At 39.3% G+C, this 24,602-nt stretch overlaps 1 protein-coding gene across 18 annotated transcripts in view; it reads right to left on the bottom strand.

Annotated features, from left to right (window-relative positions):
- Positions 1-842: 842 nt before the first annotated feature.
- The window catches only part of CEP41 (centrosomal protein 41), a 49,398-nt gene continuing 25,638 nt past the window's right edge, over positions 843-24,602 (bottom strand). For 15 of the 18 annotated variants that reach the window (XM_033194833.1, XM_033194845.1, XM_033194837.1 and 12 more), the window contains 10 exons: positions 21,435-21,482; positions 16,580-16,641; positions 15,508-15,577; positions 9,121-9,265; positions 7,196-7,347; positions 6,424-6,491; positions 4,950-5,064; positions 4,283-4,498; positions 3,299-3,339; positions 843-2,736 (listed from right to left, as the gene is read on the bottom strand). In XM_033194833.1, coding sequence (XP_033050724.1) covers positions 2,572-2,736; positions 3,299-3,339; positions 4,283-4,498; positions 4,950-5,064; positions 6,424-6,491; positions 7,196-7,347; positions 9,121-9,265; positions 15,508-15,577; positions 16,580-16,641; positions 21,435-21,482 — 1,082 coding nt within the window. In that variant the 3' untranslated portion in view covers positions 843-2,571. Of the gene's footprint in view, positions 3,340-4,282; positions 4,499-4,949; positions 5,065-6,423; positions 6,492-7,195; positions 7,348-9,120; positions 9,266-15,507; positions 15,578-16,579; positions 16,642-21,434; positions 21,483-22,831; positions 22,932-24,602 lie in introns of all 18 variants that reach the window. The other 3 variants (XM_033194844.1, XM_033194832.1, XM_033194847.1) reach the window with 2 other exon arrangements.

The following is a 24,602-nucleotide window of genomic DNA, read 5'->3' as shown; positions in this document are numbered from 1 at the left end:
CCACAAGGGAATTAGAGAAAACACGGTCTTTGTTTTGTTCTGTTTTCTTGGTCAAGTAGCCTAAAGTCTTAAGAATTTTTGTATAATTTAAATAGCACCACAGGAAAAATCCCTGAGCAACTAATGAATGTTATTTGTGCTCTTTTCATTCGGATTTATACCAAGCCCAATATGATTGTGCTGGTCCTGGCTAACCACTAAAGATTTAAAAAAAAAAAAAAAAAAAAAGATAAATGAATGCAGGCCATTTAAATCATTCTACACTTTTCAAGAGATTGAGCCTGACATTATTACAGCCCAGGGTGTTCCTTTTGTTCTCAAATAAGTAATGTAGCTTTCTCTTTTCTCCCTCACTTTCTGCCTCTCTTTTTCTCTGTGCTCTCCCTTCTTCCTATTTCCTTGCTTCTTTCCTTCTTTTCTCCCTTCCTTAAATACAAACCCCTTTAAAGCATTTAAGGTATGATTTAAACTTTGGCAATCACTGTTGTTCAGGTGGCACTGGTAGCTATACACGGATGAGGCACCTTCCGTCTCAGGGTTCAAAGCCCCAGACAAGGGCAGCTAGTCAACGCCTGAGACGCTGGCAGGAAGCCATGATCCAGTTGTTGAAGGTGGCTTCAATCCCAGCCTGAGCAGGAAAAGAAATCCAGGCTTTCTGACTGGAGAGCTGAGGCCCCCTGCCCTAATTGGACTGATTTCCTGATTCATTTATTTTAAAAAAAAAATGCTTTTCTAGGAGATGCAGCAAAAATCACACCAGTCTCCTGTGGCTCCCCAAATCATCTCGACAGAAAAGAAGAGAGAAGTTGGCAGTTTTCAGCGTATTCATAGCAAACAACAAATTAGTAACTATGTACTTTAATCTTCAACATTCATAATTGCACAAAGCATCACTGGTCATTTAAATAATACATGTCAATTAATCTAATGAAGAAACTGGTAAAGTAGAATGTAAAAAGCAATACCTCGAGCACATAAAGAATGTTTGATATTAACATTTAACATGCAAAGTGCAGAATTAGAACAGCTCTTTTCAGCATGGTTATTTAAAATCCTTACCAACAGGGCAAAGCAAACACTATGGAGAAATACACACAAATATATTCAACCCGCCAGATCTCTCAGGTGAGTGCACACCAATTCTAATAGGTCTGGCTGACCTGGCTTTCCACATATATACAGTGGTTTCTAACACTCCAAAGTTGACGATGGGACAGAATCGGAACATTCTGATGTTAATGGGGAGACCATTTACTTTCAAAATAGAATGCGGCAGGGAAGTCTCAACTCCTGACAAGTCACCTTTAAAACGGCATAACCAGAACTTTGTTACAGAGAAAAATATTTTTTCCTTAAAAATGTATATGTGGCAAAAATGGCTGAAAAGCTTGTCCATGCTAGGGGAAAGTTGAGTGTGGAAAAATGTGCATTTTTCTATCTACGCTGTAAAGAAAATACAAAGCCAGAGCATTTTGGCATTAGCAAAGCCTGAACTAAGTTCTCAGGCAATAAATTTATGGGGAAACATGACAGACTCCTCATTAAAGCTATGTGTACGTTGGCTGAATTTTATACAAGATTCTTGAATCTTGTGGAAAATTGGGCACGGCTTGACATCTGAACAATGTTCCTGGTTTGTTTGATTTCTAAAGCATCGGAAAATGTTGCACTTTGGAAATCAAGTAGAGAAGAATAAACACACTCTACAACAGAACTGGGTTGAATCTGAAAGTTATTTTTCCATATGTCTTTATGAGCTATTTATTATGTTTATTTCTCATACAAACACAGCCCCCATGCTAGGAATACTGTGGTGCATTTTTTTTTTTTTTTTTTGTGGCGAGAAAATAGTACTGTTAAGGCAAATCTTACCCTGTAGCAGTTACCAGCAGGACAGGCAATTTTCAGCTGGCTTTTCAGAAGCTGGTTGCCATGACAAAGAGCACAATTTATTCCTCAGTCCCTTATCACAGCTACGATCACAGACCATAAAAATTAACATGGCTCTTTTCCATCTGATTTCAGAGTTTCTCATCCTTACCTGAGGCCTTTTGTTCCCCCAATTAAATGGAATGAATGTCAGTCATTTAGCAATTCAATTAATGCTGATTCAAAATTCCAGCCAAAACCAGAATCTATAATCACAACTTCCTAATCACAGTTCAGTCATGAGAATGAAAAGTAAGCAGGAAATTGCACTAATTACTCAATTAGACTAATACTGTATTTCTAAGCAAGGGCTTACGAGGCTGTCAGCCCTGAGAAAGGACTTCGGAGTTCTCTTCACCTTGTGTGTCCACAGTTGTCCAACCAAAGCTGGTATTTTCAAGTGGCCATAATTTCTATCCATCTAACATGGATGGACTGAAGTTGGGCAATGGGCATTAAAACTAATATACTGACCACAAGTGAGGGCCGCTTTGGTGGGCTTCAAGGGTGTGGTGGCCAGGGCTTTCCCATGAGAGGCCCTCCTCCCCCGTGTGAAGACACCCACATGCACACCTTTCTGGCTCCAGGAAAATATCTAATAAGGGGGAGCATTCAGTGAGTGTACAGCTACTCTCCTCATCTTCAATTTGAGTGATGCACACAGGCACTGGCTTCCATACTCAAAATAGGGCCTGCAGTATGCTGGGCAGAGAGCTTCTTGCTGAGTGAGTCCATTGGGGTGGGGCCTGCAGGCGGCTGGAACCTAAGGCTCATCTGCACCCCTGGAAACAGCTTCTCACACCAAGACTGCAAAGAGAAGCCTTCATGAAGTCAAGAATAGTGAACAAAAAAGGCGGTCAGGAGGGGCACACGGGCAGATGTGACTGAAGTATTTACAAAACAATGAAGAGATACCCAACAAGCTGAACCTTATTTAAAAAAAAACAAAAAAACAAAAAAACTAAAAACTTAGATCCTTTTTTCCTATACAGTTTCACAAGACTTAAATATGCTATAAACAACAGGGAGGACACTAGAGCCTGTCACGCCTCTAGTTTTTGTGGTCACCTGTCAAAATTCTTCCCGAGGTGGCCTCCCGAGGGGAGAGGAACTGGAGATAGGGAGAGGGAAGAGGGCCTATCCCATACGTATGTCATGGTCTTTTCCTCTGCAGAAGTTTCTGGAAATGACCCAACTTGGGAAATGCTCAGGGGTTCCGAAAAGAGGAAAAACATTTATTTGCCTAAGTGAGACAAAGTCTTTACTTCCAGGGTTTGCCTTGCAGGTGGCCACTGCTGAGGGAGCGGGGGTTTGAATGGCTGGCAGGGCCCCCACCAGGCAGATTCTGAGTGCTTCGGGCACCAGGTACCTTGGAGTCTCTTCCGGAGGAGTTAGCTTGGTTCAGTCGGCCTGAAGGGAGCAAGAAAGAAGGAAGATAGCTGCAAGAATGATTCCAGGGACAATCTGCCAAGTACAGTTTTAAGCTAATGAAGCCCTGTGCAGTACCTACTTTAGGCCAATGATGACCTACTCCTCATCCTTGAGATCAGCCTGAAGGTGGGGAGGGGAACAGAAATGAAGGGAAACCCAGATAGGTTTTTTCCCTTCTTCTCCATCATCCCCAACAAACCTAGTCTGTCCTCCACTACTTCCTTCGTAGAGAGGATGCAGCTGAGGAGGGATTAGGGGAAAGAGAAGAAGACGCAGTATGGTTAAACGAAGGTAGGAAGACAAACCCCGGAGGCTCTCAGAGTGGAGAAGCAAATGCAGCAGAAGGAATTAAAAACTTTCCAAGAAAGAATCTGAATGTCTGATGTTTAACTCCTCAGTTTTGCCTGAGATATACTTTTTGATGAAGTCTCTACATTTTTGCCTGGGCGCAGTGGCTCATGCCTGTAATCCTAGCACTTTGGAAGGCTGAGGTGGGCGGATCACTTGTGGCCAGGAGTTCGAGACCAGCCTGGCCAACATGGTGAAACCCTGTCTCTACTAAAAATACAAAAAAACATTTCCCTGGCGTGGTGGTGGGCACCTGTAATCCCACCTACTCAGGAGGCTGGGGTGGGAGAATCGCTTGAACCAGGGAGACGGAGGTTGCAGCATTCCAGCCTGGGTGACAGAGCAAGACTCTGTCTCAAAAAAAAAAAGGCTCTACGTTTTTATCAAGTCTCTCTTCAATGCATAATTCTTGCCACTATCTGGGGTCACCTCCACTGCCTCCCCTCCCCAGCACCTGTGACACACCTCCCTAGTATTATAAGAATCTAAATATAAGAGATGAAGGTTTTCATATGATGAGGTGATATTCAAGGCTGCAAACCAAACATTATATTTAAAGGTCAAAAGATCTTACTAGGATGATCTGCAGGCCCTTGCTCCTCTTCCAGATAATATTCTATCTTTTTTAAGTCTTCTGGGGTAAATCTCCATTTATTCTCAGCTGGTAGGGGTGGCACTTTGGGGCTGGATCGTTTCCGGGCAGAACCAGGAGGAAGGGCCTGCTGGCAAGACGCTGGCAGGGAACCAGTAATCAGTCCTTCCGGGAATTTCTGAGCTAAGACTTTTAGACCTAGGTTTGGAAAAGCATCAGAAAAAGCTGCATTAATATGGCAAGGCCAAGCCAAAACCTGGAAAGAAGCCCGCATGTCTTCTAATCTCTGGTCATCAAGTTGAGGCCAACACAAGGACATGAAATTTTTCTTAACTATTTCATCATTAAGCAAATTATACCAGAAAATATTTGTTGTTACATGGGATTCTGAGAATTCCACAAGAAATCCTTTTGCTCAAGTCTTCCGCATTAGGGCTTTCTGACAGAGCCCTGAAGCAACATCAGGAATTAAAAACATGTGCTGATGAAGCTAAGGCAAGTGTCACATAACTCCTGACTCCTTTCAGCCAGCATGGCTTTTTCTCTTTCCAGAACACTGAATTCTGAGCACCAAGAGAGAAAAGGGGATGCAGGTGGGACTGAAGGATGATTGGCCTTTGAAGTCCCAAGCAGAGTATCACTTGCTCACCTCCGGAAAGCATGAAGAGGTTTTCAAATCCACGCTCGCACATGGTGGTGGCCGCCTGACTGGCCAGCCTTTCATCGTCATCATACAGAATGATGATCTTGCCATGGGCATTTTTCTAAGAGTCAGATGAGTTAAGGTTCCAAGGCACTGGGTTGATGTCCAAAGACTACGAGAAACTCCCAAGGAATAAAAGGTCAGTCTACCTGTCTGAGTTCCTGGGAACGATGGACAAGCCCATTCTTACCATCACACCAGCAGGGACCGGATGGTTTCCCGTCATGGAAACCACACAAACTGGCATTCGTTTTTTCTGCAAACTGATGTTACCATGGTCTAAGAGACAGCGCTAGTTACGGACTTTACATCCTTTAGCTCTCTTATCCTCACGACCCTGGAAAGTAAATATTGCAATCCCCATTTTACAGATGAATAAATAGAACAACTTCTATGCCTAATGTGTCCACTGAAGCCTATTTATGATAGTAAAAATGTGGGAGCCATCTAAAAAGTCCAAAATCAAGGAATAGTTTAGTAAATCATAGTAAATCTGAAGATATTACATAGCATCAAATATGTGGTTTACAGAAGGCTTGCATCAGCATGGGGAAATATGGAATATGAACTGAAAAAAAGCAGGATACTAAATTATATATACAGTAAGGTTTCAACTTCGTTAAAAAAAAACAAACACGCAAAAGACAGTCTGGAACAAAATATACTAATAGTGTAACAGGAGCCACTGCTCAACTGTGTGATTATAAGAGATTTCAATTTTCCTTTTAATAATTTTTGGTATTTAAATTATTTTCGGCCGGGCATGGTGGCTCACGCCTGTAATCCCAGCACTTTGGGAGGCCAAGGCAGGTGGATCACGAGGTCAGGAGATTGAGACCATCCTGGCTAACATGGTGAAACCCTGTCTCTACTAAAAATACAAAAAAAAAATTAGCCAGGCATGGTGGCGGGTGCCTGTAGTCCCAGCTACTCAGGAGGCTGAGGCAGGAGAATGGCATGAACACGGGAGGTAGAGCTTGCAGTGAGCCGAGAGCGTGTCACTGCACTCCAGCCTGAGTGACAAAGTGAGACTCCGTCTCAAAAAAAAAAATTAATTTTCTGCTTGTATAATTTTTATGAATGAAAAAATTAAAATTTTAAAAGAAAAAATTAAAATAGAAAAAAACCCTAAGTTCTGCCATGTAAAGTTTTCTGGGAGGAAAAAACTCTCTTAGGACTAACTCTCAATGGATCCTAACTCTTAACCTAGTGTTTTTTGGCCCAGGGCAAGACAGTTTGAAAGCGTCCGCCTCAAGAGTCAGGATTCTCGGCAATAGCTAGGAATCCAAATTCTAAAATATGCTCAGCCGAATAACATCAAAGGTCCTTCACAGCATTCTTACCAGGAGTGTGGTGCATGGTAACTTTGATTCTTATAATCCTCATACCACCCAATTCCTTAAAATGCAACAAAGGATACATATTCAAGAATATCATTTGAATAAGGGTTCATTGTTCTAGACAGAGTTGCAATTGGGTAACTGTAAGCTGCAAAGAGAAGAAAAAGTTTAGGAAGTCTGTTGTTCTCTTAATACAACTTGGCCTCAATTCCCAGCTGGTTTAAAATCTAAGAGTTAAATACATCTTCAAAATTCATGAGCTGCTGGGCACGGTGGTGCACACCTGTAATCCCAGCACTTTGGGAGGCCAAGGTAGGTGGACCGCTTGAGTCCAGGAGTTTGAGACCAGCCCGGGCAACATGGTGAGGCCTCATCTCTATAAAAAATACAAAAACATTAGCCGGGTGTTGTGGCATATGCCCCTAGTCCCAGGTACTCAAGAGGCTGAGGCAGGAGGATCACTTGAGCCCAGGAAGGCAAGGCTGCAGTGAGCCATGATCGCACCACTGCACTGCAGTCTTGGCCACAGAGCAAGATATTGACCAAAAAAAAAAAAAAAAAAAAAAAAATCAACGAGCCATAAACCTAAACACTTCTGTGAAGGCAAAGAAAGAGGGCACTATGAACAAAGTATGAAGCTTCATTTCCCTCCTTCTGACCGCCACCTGTGAAAATCAGCAGCCTCTCAGAGTATTTTATGGTGGAGCCAATCCTGTAGGATTCCATAATGGATCCAGCTAACGTACAGTTTGCTTAACTGTCTACCATGAGCTGTGGTTCCAGCCTGCCTAGACTCAAGAGCAGGCTCTCTGTTCTTGAGAGTGAGGCACTTTAAAGCCTTCTCTCTCTTACCTCCAACAATGTGGCACTGCTGGTAAGAATCTCTATCACGCACATCTAGCAGCAGGAAGGGGCAGTCAGGATAAGGTTTGTCTTTGGTATTGGGCTCTGCTTTCTTCACTGGCCCTTTGTCTACATCCAGTTCCCCAACACCACTGATGACACTGCAAGTGAAAAAGTAGGTCAGCAGAAACTAGTCAGAGGTTGGTGGCTTAAAGGTCAAACATGTTTCTTCAGAATAGTGAGATGAGTGCTCACTCTCTTTTCAAAGGGCGCTTCAAAGGGAAAGGAACATGGACGTGTGTCTCAGTTCTGCCTCTGAATGCAGGATCCTGTGGACTTCCTCTTCTACTACACTGGACCCCACACAGGAGACCCACATGTCCACACTCACCTTCAGACAATGCGTGTCAGTGCATTACATGGCTGAGGGGTTAGGGACTGAAGGGTGCATGCTGCCTCTAGCCACAAGGGCAGCATCAGAGGGAGAAAGAAGGGAACCGTGAATCCAGTGGGGCGAAAGAGGAAAGAATATGGTTGGTAGGACAGGAAAAAGGAAAGGCATTTCTTTCTAGGTATATTATAAGTAATTAAAGTAACAATAATGCTTTATACATTTCATACACATAGTCAGTGACCTATCTGCTATGGTATTGAGTCTTAATACTTCCATAGCTCTCTGTACTTACTTCAGTTTTGTAGGTTACAACATTGAGGTTGATGAGGCTTTAGATTTGGTGGCATTCATAGAATGAGACAGAGGAAGAGCTGGGATTAAAATGAGGAAGCTAACCACTACCACTAACAGTTCTGAGTCTACGGTCAATCAATCACCAAAACTGGTCACCGTCTTAATATTATAGGGAAAATGTGGTAAAAACATGAATCAAAGGAATAAGAGGACTAAGTGTTATGAACAAAATGGCAAGCAGTGAAATATCCTTACTGGAATAAGAAGATGGTTACTTTCTTAGGAAATACCAAGACATATATGCTAAATCATAGCTTAGTATGTACCTTAGCTTCCTTCCCATAACAGCAAATCAAATTCTGCGTTTAAATCCAATAAACACGATAACTCTGTGCTATATAGTGCATATTTTGTTGAACCAAAGGAGAAGAACATCTGTTTGATGAGAAACTGCATCCTCAGTGGAAGTCCTGTTGGCCTATCTCTTCTTGAATGCAATTTTAGAGTCCTTTTGCAAAAGTTAACTATAATAATATGAAGCTAAAAGAATAATAATAATGGTGGAATGATGATAGCAATTCTTTCTCTGGTAGAACTAATTTCTCTAGAACTATTTTATCAGTCAAAGGGATGGATATCTGCTGAAAATCAGTACTGTCTTGTAATCAACAGTTAATATTAGTGAGAAAGTACTACACGGACTAAAGTCCATGTAATCCATGGAATAAGGAGGCCTTAGAAGAAGGGGCAGAAGAATAAAATAAAAAGAAGGAACAGCCACATTCAGCTTTAGAATCAACACGAAGTACTGCTTTTTCCTTTGCACACTCAGTACCAGAGCACTACGTGTGGCACTGTCACTTCCGGACTGGGTATTATAAGCTGCAGCAGTCAGAAAAGGGGGAAAAATCATACTCTCTGAATCAAAAGATAGTATTTGTAAAGTAATTCCTCATAACAAACTTACACGTAGGAGGGAGAAGAATGGAACTGAGAAATGAAAATTAAACTCTCCTATTAATATATTCTCCATTAACTCAGTAAGAATGCAGTGAAAAAGATTCAGGAGGTGGCATTTACATAAAGAGAAAGTAGAAGGCTGGGATTAAAATGTGAGACTTTACTCCTGCCAGTTCTGTTTCTAAGGCAAGAAAAGAAAAGAAAAAAAAAACACAGATCCCTGAAATTGGCCTCTAGGTTAATATAAAGGCAAAACACAGTGAAAATATGAATCAGCTTCGAGTACCTCTGAAGGGTTGAGCGGCTGGAGTCCCCTGCTCCCGCGTTGTTTATGAGCTGCTCAGGGCTCGGCGACTGCTCACCTGGATTTCCTTTCCCGTTAGTCCTGGCAGTGGTTTCGGCATCAGGGTCTGAAGCTGCAGAATCATTGTCTAATATTTACAAATGAAGAAATAATTAGATTGAGCCTCAGGATTTGTGTTTACTTATTAGACAGTTCCAAAGACATGAAGTCAAGAAAAGGAAATCTTTTCATCATTATTAAATTGCTGTGGAAGTGCTAATGTACAAGTTCCCAAAGTGTGGTGGACCCCAGATATCCCCAAGGCCCTTCCAGGGATCTGCAAGGTAAAAGCTATTTTCATAAGATGTTACTTGTCTTTTTTACCGTGTTTATATTTGCACTGATGGTACAAAAGAAATGGTAGATAAAGCTGCTAGCACCTTAGTAAAAATCAGGGCTGTGGCACCAAACTTTATTGGCAATCATTGTATTATTCACCATCACACATGCATTCACAGTAAATAAGTATGGCAGTCACACTAAAAGACGGTCCCTGTTAAAGCAGTAACAGTTACTATTCTTATTAAATCTCACCTTGAAGTACATGCTTTTTTTAATGTTCTGTGTGATGAAGTGAGGAGTCCACATACAATTAAGTTTGCTACATACCAAATTACCAGGGTTATCTCAAGGAAAAGTATTAGTGTGATTGTTGAGTTGCAGGCTGAACCAGTAACTTTTGCTATGCACACCATTTTTGCTTGGAAGAAAAACTGACAGAAAAACTATGGTTAGTTAGACTTGAGTATTTGGCCGACATTTTCTCAGAAGTGAACTAAATAAGCCTGTTATTTCAAGGAACACTACTGATGGCATTGTTGCCAATGATTGTATTTTGAGCAAAACTCGAAGCTTTAGAAACTGTGTTTGCCATCAGGAAGTACGGGGAGCTGCTTCCCCATGCTTACAGACCTTTTTGGTAAGACAGATCGTGAGAATAATCTATGTGATTTTTTTGACAGTTGTATAATAAAATGTATTAACCTTTGGGAAGATCTTCATAACTCGATGAACCAATATTTTCTAAATGGCCAGTGCATGATGTTATACAATCATGCACAGGTAAAAGATTCAAGATATAAGACAGTTACACTGAAAGTGCCTGATTTTAATCTAACAGTATCAAAGATTCATCGATATGATTTCATATTCTACATTACAGCTAATCCTAAAGAAACTAGCAGTTGTCAAGTTTTATCTGAAAGGGCTATTAAAATACTTCTCCCTTTTCCACCTACAGGTTTGTGTGAGCTGAATTTTCCTCACACACTTTAACCCAAACAGCATATCACAACAGACACTGCAGAAGCAGAGAGGAAAATCCGCGATCCTTTCATTAAACCAGACACTAAAGAGATTTACAAAATATGTAAAACAATACGTTCTCAGTAAAATTTTGTTTTGGAAATAATGCTATTTTTCATAAAAACATGTTATTTATGTTTGTAATGGGTTTAGGATTTTTATTTTTAAGTGAAATAATAAATACTGTTTCAGTTCCCAGTTTAAATTTTCAATACAATAAACATTAATAGACATAAAGCACATAAGCCAAAGCTCTTTGGGATCTTCAATAATTTTTAACAGAGTGGAGGAAGAGAACAAAATGTTTGAGAATTTGCTGTTCTAACCAATACAATAAGATTAAAAAATAACAATAACAACAGGCCGGGCGTGGTGGCTCACGCCTATAATCCCAGCACTTTGGGAGGCTGAATGGGGTGGATCACTTGAGGTCAGGAGTTTGAGACCAGCCTGGCCAACATGGCGAAACCCGGTCTCTACTGAAAATACAAAAATTAGCCAGGTGTGGTGGCAGGCACTGTAATCCCAGCTACTCAGGAGGCTGAGGCAGGAGCATCACTTGAACCTGGGAGGCAGAGGTTGCATTGAGCTGAGATCGTGCCACTGCACTGCAGCCTGGGCAACACAGCAGGACTCCATCTCAAAAAAATAAATAAATAAAAATAAAAACAACAAGTCTAATTATTAAAGAGGATATTATTTTGCATATGATATGATAATATACCTAGAAATTTTAAGAGAATAATACGAGAATAAGTGCAATAAATATGTGGTTAGATAAAAGAAATGCTAAAATATTTGTTCTATACACCAATTAAAAAATGACAGAAAAAAATCTCATATACAGTAACAACTGCAGTTATCAAACGTACTCTCCAAGAAATGAACCTAAACCAAATGTGAATAACCTATAAAAATGTATAAATCCTTTATAGGACTTATAAAAACATTACTTAGAGGCCTTAAAGACCTCAATGAAGACAGTGCATGTTCCTGATTGGGCAACTAAAACTAAAACATGAGTCCCTCCCAAAGTTAACTTTTGGCCTTAATACTAATCCCAAAGGGATTTTTTTTAAAACTGAAAAGGATTTAAAAAATAAGAAGAGCAAATACAGACACACACACACACACACACACTCACACACACACTCACACACACACACACACACACACTCACACACACACACACTCTCACACACACACACTCACACACACACACTCAAATCCTTTTTTCCTATTCAGTTTCACAAGACTGAATATATATTCTGGAAGCAATATATACCCATGGGTTTTTGATGTGTTGGTTTTTCATGTATATGAGGAAATAGGAAAATATATGTATATACATACATAATTAGGGGCGATTTGGAGACCTGCCTTATCAAATAGTAACATATGTTAAAAAGGTAGAATGATCAAAATAGTACAGCACTGCAACCAGAACAATGGAATATAATAGAGAACATGGAAAAGAATATAAACAAAAAGTCAATACATCCATATCATAAATCAGTGGGTAAAGGTAGAACTACTGAGTATATGGTGCTGGGAATATTTCTCAACTCTCTGGAAAAATCTAATTCAAATAATCACCTCGTGTCATATATCAAAATACATACCAGATGGTTTAAATGCAAACAAACAAGCCAATAGAAGAAAATGTAGGTAAATAATTTACCAACATTGAATTTTATGAGTCTAAAGCAATAAAAGAAAACAACAGTATGGGTTAATAGATTTGATCATGTAAAAATGCAACTTCATATATATATCAAAAACCAACACAAAGAAAATTAAAAGGTGAATAACAAATTAGGAGAAAGATCTGTAACACACATGAATTAAGAAGGTTAATATACTTAATTTATAGACTTAAAACATTAACTAGCTCTGTAATATAATGTGAAAAGAGTAAAAATGCAAATAAGATCATGTGCACGAGGTAAAAATGCAAACAAGATTAAATTGTTAACATAGAAAGGAAGTCTTTTCCCCACTGAAGACATGCAGGCCCTCCTGCCTCCTTCCCCAAGGGAAGTATCAGTGTATTAAACACTTTCACGTATTTAGGTCTCATTCCAGAAATAAAACATTTACATGTGCTTGCATATATTTTACTTCTTCCCCCTTTTACAAATCCAGGAGAATTCTATTCATATTATTTTATACTTTGGGTTTTTGTTTTATTGTTGTTTTATTTTTACTTAATATAGCCTGGAAATTGTTCCAACTAATCAAGATTTTTTCCTCATGCATTGTCAAGTTAGTATTGTTCTCCACTGTATAAAGATATCATAATTATTCAGAACTCTCACAAATCAGTAAGAAAAAGATGAACATCCTATTAGAAAGAAAGGAAAAAGAGCGTATAAACTCCTTAAAAGAAGAAATATGTATTTATGACCAGTAAACACACACACAGAGCATAATCTTACTATCAAATAAATAAAAATCTATTAGATACTATTTTTCATCTATTAAACTGGAGAATATTAACAGAAATGATAATTATTCAGCTTTGGCTGGGACGAGGAAAAACAGGTCTTCTCATTCATTCCTGGTGGGAATGCAAACAGGTAGAACTATGCTGGAGAGAATGTGGCAATCAGCACTGGGTATCTAAAATGGTTTCACCCTTTGACCCTCTGCAGCAATTTATCCTCAGGAAATAATCAGAATCATACAAACATTTACATATATACATTGTAGCATTATTTTATAAAGGTAAAAAATCAGAAAAAACTATAATGCCCAACAAGAGAATAATTAAATTATGGTATATCCAAAGGACAGACATTAGATGACAACACAATCTTTATAGTCATGCTTCTGAAGCCTATTTAGCGACATGGGAAAGTATGAATGAAAAAGGGATAATTGAAAACAGCACAATACAAAATTATACAAAGAATATAGATTTAATTGGGGTGAGGGGTTAGAGAGGGGAAAGTGGACCAAAACATACAGAGTGATTATTAGTTATTTAATTTGCTTCTTTATATACTTTTTACGGTTTCCTAACTTACTAGAAACACACTTTTAAGTTAGGCAAAAGCGATAAACATTATAAAAGGAGTGGTTTTTTTTGTTTTTAATCCCTTCAAAGATAGCCAATATGTATACAGATACAATCTGTTCCCCAGGCACTCCTGAGTGAATTATTATCTGTGTAGAGTACTAGAAAAACACTAATATTACTCACACATTATGGTGTCCTACTTTACAAGAGCCTACTTTGCTGCGCAAATTTATCTCAGAAGAGAAAATTGCATGTGCCCATATGTTCTGGTGCTGCAATCTCAACAATGAATTGAAGGACCAAATCTAGGTGCTTATATAACCCAGTTAAAATTGGGAGTACTTGTATGAGGAGACTCAATTATCTCTGTTACAAAGAGCTCTTATTTCTCTGCTTTGTGAGAGGCATCTGTCAAAGATAAATTCCTGTTGTTTTCAGATTCTCTTTATCCTCCCTAACAAAAACCAGCCCGGGGAAATGACAGTTGAGTTGCACAAACCCAGTGTTCAGACTTCCTGAGAAACTTGTCTTGAAATCAGAAGTCAAATTCCTGACCTACATCAACCTTAACAAAACACATTCCTCTTCAATAAACAGCCACACGCTGATTGCTGGGTACTTCAGGATAAAATAAAGACCTTAACTCTGTGTATTCTTTTCATGAGAGTACAACTAGGAGGTTTTATTTTCAACTTGGTATTTATGAAAGGAGATCTGGAGCCTACCTGTCTTTCTAGCCTTATCTCCTACCCAGTGCCTACTCGTCCCTTAGACCACAGGCAGATTGGATGACTCAATTCCCCAAACATGCCTGGTGTGCTGTCCTCTCCATGCCTCATCTTTAACTTGTACCTGTTGAGATTCTACCCCACTTCAAGGTCCAGTTCCAGTGCCTTGAGGAAGCCTACCTTGGTCTTCTTCCTTTTTTTTTTTTCTTTGAGACAGAGTCTAGCTCTGTCGCCCAGGCTGGAGTGCAGTGGTGTAGTCTCATCTCACTGCAACCTCCGCCTCCTGGGTTCAAGTGATTCTCCTGCCTCAGCCTCCTGAGTAGCTGGGATTACAGGCGCGCACCACCACGCCCGGCTAATTTTTGTATTTTTTTTGGTAGAGACAGGGTTATACCATGTTGGTCAGGCTGGTCTCGAACTCCTGAACTCGTGATCTTCCCCCCCTGGCCTCCCAAAGTGCTGGGATTATGGGCGTGAGGCAAGTGTGCCTGGCTGCCTACCTCGGTCTTCTAACTAGAAGTGTCTTTCCTTCCTTGGAACTCTCCCACAACATCCTGCACCTTTCCTAAAGGCACTTTTCAGTCCCTTAAGGGTACAACGAAGGCAGCAAGAAGACACTGGATGCTACTGGAGACACTTAGATTTGTAACCCAGGTCCCTTCCTTACTAGCTGTATCACTTTGAGGAGGCAGCTTAACCTCTGCAGCTTGGGCCTCTCATCTGTAAAGTGTACCTTCCTTCCAGAGTTTTTAAGAAGGTTAAGTAAGAAAATTCATGTGAATTCACCTTGTAATATACAGCCAACAAACGATGGTTTCCTTCCATTCCTCCATTTTAAAAGTCTTCCACCTTAGTAATTCTGTGGTACTGTTATCATTCAGCCCACCTAACACATATACATGTGTGCATGTGCACACATGTGACTGGCAATTTCATGTAAGCAGAGCTGTGCTTTGTTCATCTCTGTAGTCTCATAGCACTTAATGTGTAGGTACACAGAATGCTAAAAATATTCATTGAAAAAAGTAATTAGTATTTTAAACACATCTAAACCATTTGAAACTGTAAGTGTTAGAGCCAGAAAACCAGATGGCTTTTTACAATAAGAATGAACAACTAAAGTATCAGGTAGCATTTCCCTGAGAGTAACAATCTAATTACAAATAGACACATCAAAGTCCCAGTCCCTGGGAACAGACAGCAAATGTGTACAGGGTGAGTGTTTCAGTCAAATGGTCAGCCGGTTATTTTCCCCACACCCTCAATTCTCATTACCTTCCAGCCTTTGAATCTCCTCAGCTGTCACTTCCAGTGTTTGATCAGAGAGGGAAGCAACTTGGATGATCTGATAGAAAAAAGAATGAAATGTGTGGATGTTTGTTTGTTTTTAAACAGAGGCAATTTTGTCTTTTACAAAAGACGAGGAAACAACAAACATCAAAGATCTCTTGTTTGAAGAAGCTGTCAGTGTCCTCAACTGAAGACTGAATCTCAGGCCTCCTTCCTTTTGTATTGGTAATACACTGCAGATGATCATTTCAGAAGAAAAGCACACTTAGAACACTACATAAACTTAGAATGCTAACAGGATAGTTTAGGACAAGAAACACGAACAAGGGTTTAAAACCACATCTGTATATATCGTGATCCAAGCATTATACATTATTTCTTGAAAATGCAATACTGACCTAGCATAACATAGAATGGGATCAGCAATTCTCCACACAATGAAGAAGTAAATGTAAATGTAGTAACAGATACACTGATTACAGTGTCTTATACTTCTATACAGTATTCATTTTTAAAGCACTTTTCACAACTTAGCTCACAAGACCCAGGATTCAACTTGAGTTCTGCCGGTAGAACTCTTGCTTGGGAGCTGGAGAGACGCCTTCTCCATAATTTTCAAATAAAAGAAGAAAGTGACTTGCCCAAAATAACAAAACAGCTTTGGTAGGATGATTTGGAAAAGATCAGTCCAAGAAAAGGGGAAATCACTTGGTTTCCAGAGAAAAATGCTGAAACAATCCAGGATCCAGAATTATAGATTCTAACTATGAAGTTAAATGTATAAGGAAAAAACCCCTAAGCCACAAGTTTAATGAATTAAAAGTAGGGCAAACATTTACTTTACAGAATTCTTATCAAAGAAGAGAGAAAAATTTCTCACCATCCTCACGTGAACATACATACCACATACCAATTAATTTTCCCATAGCTGAACGACATACAAAGAATCAGAAGAAACTCCTTGGCAAACATTCCCTAGAGTTGAATTTAGAAATACTCACATAAAGTGACACGAATTAGACAGTCTTTACTCCAGGGGGAAGATCATGAAACTTACCAGCTGGGCAAAAGTTGTAACTTTTAGTCTCTTGAAAAGCTCATCTTTTTTGTATCTATAATCTGAAAAATACGGTAAGACAAATATTTATTTAGATTTATTTTGCTTTTTTAGAGCTACTCTTTCTAGCTGTCAAGTTACGTGGTCTTTCAAGTTATTTATATGCTTTTAAATCTATTATCTCATTTGAGCCTCATGATATCCTCAAAATTAGGTGTGGCAGGTAGTAGTATCATCCGTTCAATTTGTTTCCCTTTGCTTTGTCATTAGGAAGCTTGAAGTTTAATTTACAAACTACCTTTGGTCTAGTGACTACCCCTTGCCTTTATTTTATTAGTCTACCATTTTCCTTTAACTGAGTTGTCTCCACTTTGACCACATTGTACTCCATGCACTTTTGTAAGCCGCCTCAAATCCTTTTCAGAGCAAAGCAGGGAAGAAGTGTCTGTGTTTTACAAATGAGGACAGAGACTCAGAGAAGCTGAACAGCTGGTAAGACGTTCATGCCCCACTATTCTGACTCCAGCTTAAAAAGAGAGCAAAAATATTCCTGTCATTACACACTATGCTGGAGCCAAAGGACGACATTTCTACGTGTGTGCTTGGCTGGACACACAGTTGTGATTGGTTCTGATCATCTCTCAGCTTCTCTCCAACTTCAATTTGATAAAAATTAACCTATTCAGTTTCAGAGATGGAAAAGTTCTGCAGTTCCGTTGTACAACAGTGTGAAAATACTTAATGCTACTGACCTGTACACTTAAAAACCATTATGATGTTAGGTGTTCTGTGTTTTTGTTTTTGTGGTTTACCACCATTTTATTTTATGTTATTTTATTTCATTTATTTATTTATTTATTTTTATTTCTCTGTCGCCCAGGCTGGAGTGCAGTGCCGTGATCTCGGCTCACTGCAACCTCCACCTCTCAGGTTCAAGGAATTCTCCTGCCTCAGCCTCCTGAGTAGCTGGGATTATAGGCGCCCGCCACCATGCCTGGCTAATTTTTGTATTTTTAGTAGAGATGGGGTTTCACCATGTTGGTCAGGCTGGTTCTGAACTCCTGGTCTCAAGTGATCCACCCACCTCAACCGCTCAAAGTCCTGGGATTACAGGCGTGAGCCACAGCACCTGGCCCCACCATTTAAAAAGATAAACTAAAATAAAACCAACTTAGGCCAAGTTTGGTGACTCACGCCTGTAATCCCAACAATTTGGAAGGCTGAGGTGGGCGGATTACTTGAGTTCAGCAGTTTGAGACCAGCCTGGCCAACATGGCAAAACCCCATTGCTACCAATAATACAAAAATTTGTTGGGTGTGGTGGCGCACACCTGTAATCTCAGCTACTTCAGAGGCTGAGGCATGAGAATCAATTGAACCTGGGAGGTGGAGATTGCAGTGAGCCAAGATTGCACTACCGATTTCCAGCCTGGGCGAGAGTGAAACTGTGTCTCAAAAACAAACAACAAACAAACAAAAAAACAACTTAAAACATCAACATTTATTCCGTGCTGTCTTTACAGTTCTGAGCTGTAACTCAAATATAGGTACTTCCATACTTGTGTTAATAATTCTTCCCGTCACATTAAACAATTGTTAAAAACGAAGCCAGTCGCACTTTATCTGTTATCTGTTCCACAGATGTGTGTGAAAGGTTAGCGTCCTTAAACTGTTTTGAAGATGACAGTCAAATTCTGAATGGTTTTCAGTGTTGAACTCTGCCCACCCTTATCCTTTCCTCCTCACCTAGGTTTTTATATTGGTACCCGTGACTCCTTAAATGCTGCTTCATTATTTCAGAATTATTCAAGGTTAGCTGGTTAATTGCTATGGCCTTCACAGCATAAATGTCTTGTAAACCAAGACTCCTAGCAACAAAGGAAAGGATTAAAGGTATTTAAGATTATTTACCTGGTGTAACTAATCACTTCCATGAATTTTCCAAAAACCAGCACAGACCAGGTGGTTACTTTGGAGGATAATGTAATCTTGGTTTACCAAGCACCTTAAGACTCAGAGTCAGGAAATGATACTACTTTAAAAACTAGCCTTCTGTAAATATATCAAGGCTTTTTTGAAATAGGGAACTAAACTTCTCTGTTCTAAAATGTCTTAAAGAGAGCAATTGGTTAATAACAGACCATTACTTCTAGAAAATGCTTAGAGATGCTGCTTCTGGATACAACAAAGTAACAAACCTATAGGCAGTGGAACTTCTAAAACCTGCCGGGATGCAGACCCAAACAGGCCGAGCTGAGGCTTTACAAAGTACAACCGAATAACTACAGTGTTCCTTTTGATTGCCACCAACTTGCCCACCAAAAGTCATTTATGCAAATCAAAACAACAATAAATCAGCAAATGGAAACAGCTAACAGCTTTCAAGTAGTTTGCACTGTGACATTTATCCACTGATATTCTTCTGGTATGGTTACATGGTTTAAAATGCTTCTAAGCATAAAATGTATACTTTAAAATCCCCATGAACTAAACAGAGATTAATTTAAACAAACAAACAAAAAAAGACTGCTTTATTCTAAAGATTGGCATTTCTACTGTCTTCTGCACAAGCACTAGAAGCCCCCTAAATATTTGAACCTGAACTCTACGTACCTGGTTCTGGTTTAGAAGGACAGCCGTCAGTAGGACTTTCTGACATGATTACTCAGAGATGAAAGATCAAACTAGATGTTTTAAAGTAAGTTTAAATGTTTATAAAAAGGATGATTTGGAAGGCTCTGTCAGCCTGTCCTTGCAAGAGCGAACAGAGCTTTAAGAATGGAGCTTCTGCTGTGTGTCTTCGCCCAAACTCTGTGTTGAAGACAATCCTTGTTTCAGATACGTTATCAAGGTTTTCTTCTCCAGTAAGTCTAGGTTCTAAGTCTGTCTCTCTCGAGTTACTGGAAGGACAGAGACCTGACTATCTAGGATGTTTCACGCTGGGTCCAACTAGTGTCATCTAACCACCAGAAACCAAGAATGGGCTTTGTAAATTGTCAATAGACATAAAGTGTCTATTTTCCCCAGGTAGAGTTGAAAGCATATTCAGATTACAAAGGATTTCTGCATTTTCAGGGTTCTGTTGAAATGCGTTATTAGCAAAGGGAAGTTGGGCTCACAGTGGAAGACAAATCAAAGGAAGTAACAGAACAAGGTTTGTGGTTTCACAGAAAGAAATGGCATCTAAGGTAATCTGAGTAAAGTGATGGGTCTAGGGTATCATGAAACAAGGGAATATTCTCCTCCCTTTCAACCCCAAAGAATACTTACAACAGAAAATGGGGAAAGAGAAGGAAATATCTTCCAAAATGTAGATGCCAAACCAGAATCTAAAGCAATTCTGTCAGGGAGTCAGCACAAAGTGTGTGAAATGGGGTAACAGGAATCTCCTGCTCTACTAAAAGGAAGCCCTCCACTCCTACGGAGGGAAAGTGAAGTGAGCATTTTCAAGGCTCTGTTCCAAGGGTATTTCTTCTGGGAGATCACCTCCACGTAAAGTTTAGATATTAAAAGAAACCACACTGTACTTTGAGGAAATGTTCTAAGTGAGGTTCTGGCAACCTGGGCGGAATGGGACATTTTTATGGGACAAATTTCTAGTGAGGACATGTGAACTCACACTCAGCTGCAAATGGATGAAAGGTGACAGAGCTGACAAACCCCAAAAGAAGCAGGACAGCTGGATTCTGCCTGCCTTGGATGAGTTAAGGATGGCAACAATGAAGTATAGGTGAGTAAATGCGATCTTTCTCCAGAGTTTAAAAGTATATATTTTATATAAATATTTAAAATACATATACTTATGTAATATAAAATGTTTAGGAAGAAGAGAGAAGGATTCTGTGGCATTACATATTTTTAAGAAGTCTGTAGCATTAGCCCTTATAGCTGAACATGGCAAATGAAAACACAGCATAAAGCGGCTCCTGAGACCACATCTATTGGTTGGGGTTTCCCAATATTACAGCACTTCAAATGGAACTTTGATTTCAAATAAAAAGGTCTGCTGTGTAAGAAAAGAAAATGTTCTGATGTATTCTTGATGTGCAATTTTCTCTTACAAGAAGATGTACATTACCGCAGCCAAGTCCTGAACTATGATCAATCAGAGTACCTCTTTACCACCATTAACTACATATCCCCTAGCACTGGGTTCTCTTATTCAAGATAAGAGCAAATCCATCTTAGAAAATAGATGTTTCTACTTCTTCCTTAATTCTGGCCTTGAAGTGTACACTTTACATCAGTTTTGGATGCAGATTGAAAAATTATGATTTTGCGCAAGGGCAACGCACTCAATGACTGGTAGCATATCTTTGCAGACTAGCTTTTTAAAAGGACGTAGATAAAATATGATTTTTAATTAAAAGAAAACAGACTGCAATGAATTGATAATACATAACACTAAGTTCTCACGTCCCTGTCTTCCATGAATACTCTCATTTATACATACAAGAATGTTCTGAAGGAAGATATTATTACCCCTATCTCAAATAGAGACAAAATAAGACAGAAAAGATGAAATATCTTGAAGAAGGGCATGAAGATTGCAGTACAATGACACTAGAAGCTTAACCCGAGCTCATTCCACCAGATCTGACTCCACAGGCCAACACCAATGTCTCCTATGGGATAGAAGTAGGGCAGAATTTAGGCCTACAGGCCACAATCTAAGGAGCAGCCCAGTACAGCACCCAGGATCTCCCACAGCCCTTGAGGCACCTGCTAGGCTTATCGGATCATCCATAGTTCTCTGTGCCTGTCGGCTGTAGAACACAGTTGTTAGTTAAGAACCAACTTACAGAACAACTATAGACTTCCATTTTCCCAAACCATTATTAAGAGTGTTACTTACTTTTCTTAATCTCTTCGAGCTTCTCAGTATATTTAGTCATACTGTTACCTAAAAAGAAAATAAGGGTTTTAGATATACTTTAAATGGAAGCAAATGAGCACCACTGTGGAAACAGAATGGAGGAAAAGTATCCCCTAAGCTTTCCTGTCCTGTTCTTAGGGATTCTGGACGGCAGCATACAGGCCACACACAGTAAAATCTTTTGGATAATACAGCATTATTAAAAGTTGCAGAGCTGAGCGAAATGTTTTGGTAGAATGTGTTTAAGCTGGGATGCATACCCCCAAAACATTGAGAAGATCCAGGAGATACAGATGATCATTTTCTATCAATTTGTTTTTCAAGTCTAGGCTTTTCTCCTCCTTTTATCTCCCCTGCCCCTGCTGATGATCTTTTTGTGGGGAAGATATATAGAAGAGGAGCAAAAAGGAGGCAGTGTTCTTTGAATGTCTAAAATGTGCCTTTGTGGTTACCCAAGCAACCCTCTCCTCTCGGCTTTGTCTTCAGTTTCCTTCTCTTTCCTGAACTTGCTCTTCTACTATTCATGCTCACGTTGCAGTCTGAACTAGACTACACAGTCTACACACTAGTATTCACCATAGATTTGATGTGCTGAGAAACAACAGCAGATTCTCGCCACTGCAGAGAGCCCCCAGCCCTCATGTTTTACAGTATGTTTCTACAATACTAGCTACTGGCCAAGGTGGTTTGGAGGTTTTCAGACTTAAAAAACTCAGCCAGGAACCTTCTGGTTTCCAACTAAATTCTAGCTGTCACGCCAGGGGCTATTATTTTTTACTGGGTGTGCTTTGATTTGATTCAATTCAACGCAGCAAGCTCTTTCTGGTATGGCAAAAGGAAAACATTCAAAATAATTTCTCATTTCTAAAACTGTGCTCCTAGCTTTTTAAGCCTGGAGAGGATCTAGTCAGATGCAGCCCCAGTATCAGATAAAAGAAATGCTTTCAATTAATAGTAGCGTGAACTGACATTTTCAAGGACTATTCTGAACTTTTCTTCACATTTGGGTGAGAGGTAGAAAAAGAAAATCCTTGCTCTGAAACCCAAAATACATTTTCAAAAAAACAACTTATTTCTTTGGCTATTATTAAATCTTTACCATGAATTCACCATGGAATAAAAATCTACCATTGTTTTCTTTTTTCTTTTTCTTTTTTTTTTGGTCTTAAGACACACACTCTCTGTATCCAGGACCAGAAAGGAGGATTCAGAGTAGGCCTGGACCTGGAAGTTCCAAGAGAAATGAAGGCAGTCAGGGCTACTAGGAAGGCCTAAGCCTTCTCAAGAGGGACACGGACTACTTCTCAGAAGAGGCTCAAATCACCAAGATTAGAACCAAATACAGTCTTTCTTAGGTTCTTCAGACTGCAATTGACCTGAGATGTGACCAGATCTTCAGAGCAGAAGCCACGATTTCTTCCTGGACACACACATCTCTCCTGCCCACTGCAACTCTGAACTCAGGCGTGGACCTGCCTGGTCAATACAATGGGGGAAGAAGATGGCAAATCAATATCCTGTTCAGCTTCCCAAGTCTCGTTCTTAAAATATTTTACCCAGTAGCTTTAGGTTTTATGTCCCTGAGTCACCCACAGTTGCGTGTTATTGACGTGGCAGGTAGTTTCTTTCGGCTAGGGAAGCTTTAGGCAATCTAGTCAGAAAATGAGGGACAAAAAGGATCACCTGATTTGTCTGATGGCATGGCAATTTAGTAACTAAGCCAGGATTCTCATTTCCAACCTCCTGAAAAACACGTCTTTTCTTGTTGTGTTGTAAAAAAACACAATTAATCATGAGGTAAATTTGTAGGAAATGCTACTTCCTTAATAGTGAGAGGTGGGGATCATCTTGTGTTGTAAATTCCCTGAGGAATGGAAAACACTAGTAGCCAATCTTATTTATTCAGTCTTTATTATTGAAACACTGCATTTCCAAACCACAACCTTATTCATCCAGTCTTTATTATTGAAACACTGCATTTCTAAACCACAACATTATTTATCCAGTCTTTATTATTGAAACACTGCATTTCTAAACCACAACATTATTTATCCAGTCTTTATTATTGAAACACTGCATTTCTAAACCACAACATTATTTATCCAGTCTTTATTACTGAAACACTGCATTTCTAAACCACAACATTATTTATCCAGTCTTTATTACTGAAACACTGCATTTCCAAACCAAAATCTTATTCATCCAGTCTTTGTTATTGAAACACTGCATTTCCAAACCACAATCTTATTTATCCAGTCTTTATTACTGAAACACTGCATTTCCAAACCACAACCTTATTCATCCAGTCTTTATTATTGAAATACTGCATTTACAAACCACAGTGGTTTCTACTAACAAAGTGTCTACACTTCATTTCTCCATTAATTACAAACATTTCAGGGTAATTACACTTAACACTTTATCTTGTATCAGCTGACCCTCACCACAATGCAGGGAGGTAGGCCATCACGCCCACTATTTGTTTTCTTCCTAAAGGAGAAGGCTGAGAAACAAACGTTTTTTGCAGAATTATACAAATATTTGGTGAAATTCAGAACAAATCTGAGAGGACTACTGATGAGTTCTTTTCACTACAGACATTCATTCTATCCAAGAATGGGGAAAAAAGGAGAATGGAGGATTTCTTCCTTGTTTTAATTGGACAAATGAGATAGCAGGATGGCTGACACAAAAATACCCCTAAAAATGGTTTGAGAAATTATGAGAAGTGGCATTTTTATCCCACTTTATAAACTGCTTATATCTTAACTACGTAGCCTATCTTACTGTATCTAATTGCATCTGAAAATAGTTTCTGACTACTTTTTAAAAAGATTGGAAATGAATCCATTTCATAATTCACTTATTTATAAACATGGCTTTGTTTCATACAAAAGGAGCCTAAAAGACTATCCAAGAACCAATTTTTTTTTAATTGAAATTACACATTACTGCCAGATACATTTTCCCAGATAAGACTTTTTGATCAAAAAGAAAAAAAAAAGTCAGTGGCTCCCCATTGTGTCCTAACTAAAGCTGAAACTCCTTGCTGTAGCACTGGACACCAACTCACTACTTCTTAATGTTGCCTTAATTACTTAACTTGACAAACTCTTGGTCTTCCATTCTCTAACGTATCACCTTGCC

The sequence above is a fragment of the Trachypithecus francoisi genome, unplaced genomic scaffold, assembly GCF_009764315.1.
Source record: "Trachypithecus francoisi isolate TF-2019V2 unplaced genomic scaffold, Tfra_2.0 Lachesis_group4, whole genome shotgun sequence".
Classification (NCBI taxonomy): Eukaryota; Metazoa; Chordata; class Mammalia; order Primates; family Cercopithecidae; genus Trachypithecus; species Trachypithecus francoisi.
The sequence above is the reverse complement of the archived record's forward strand: the minus strand, read 5'-3'. Positions and strand labels throughout refer to the sequence as shown.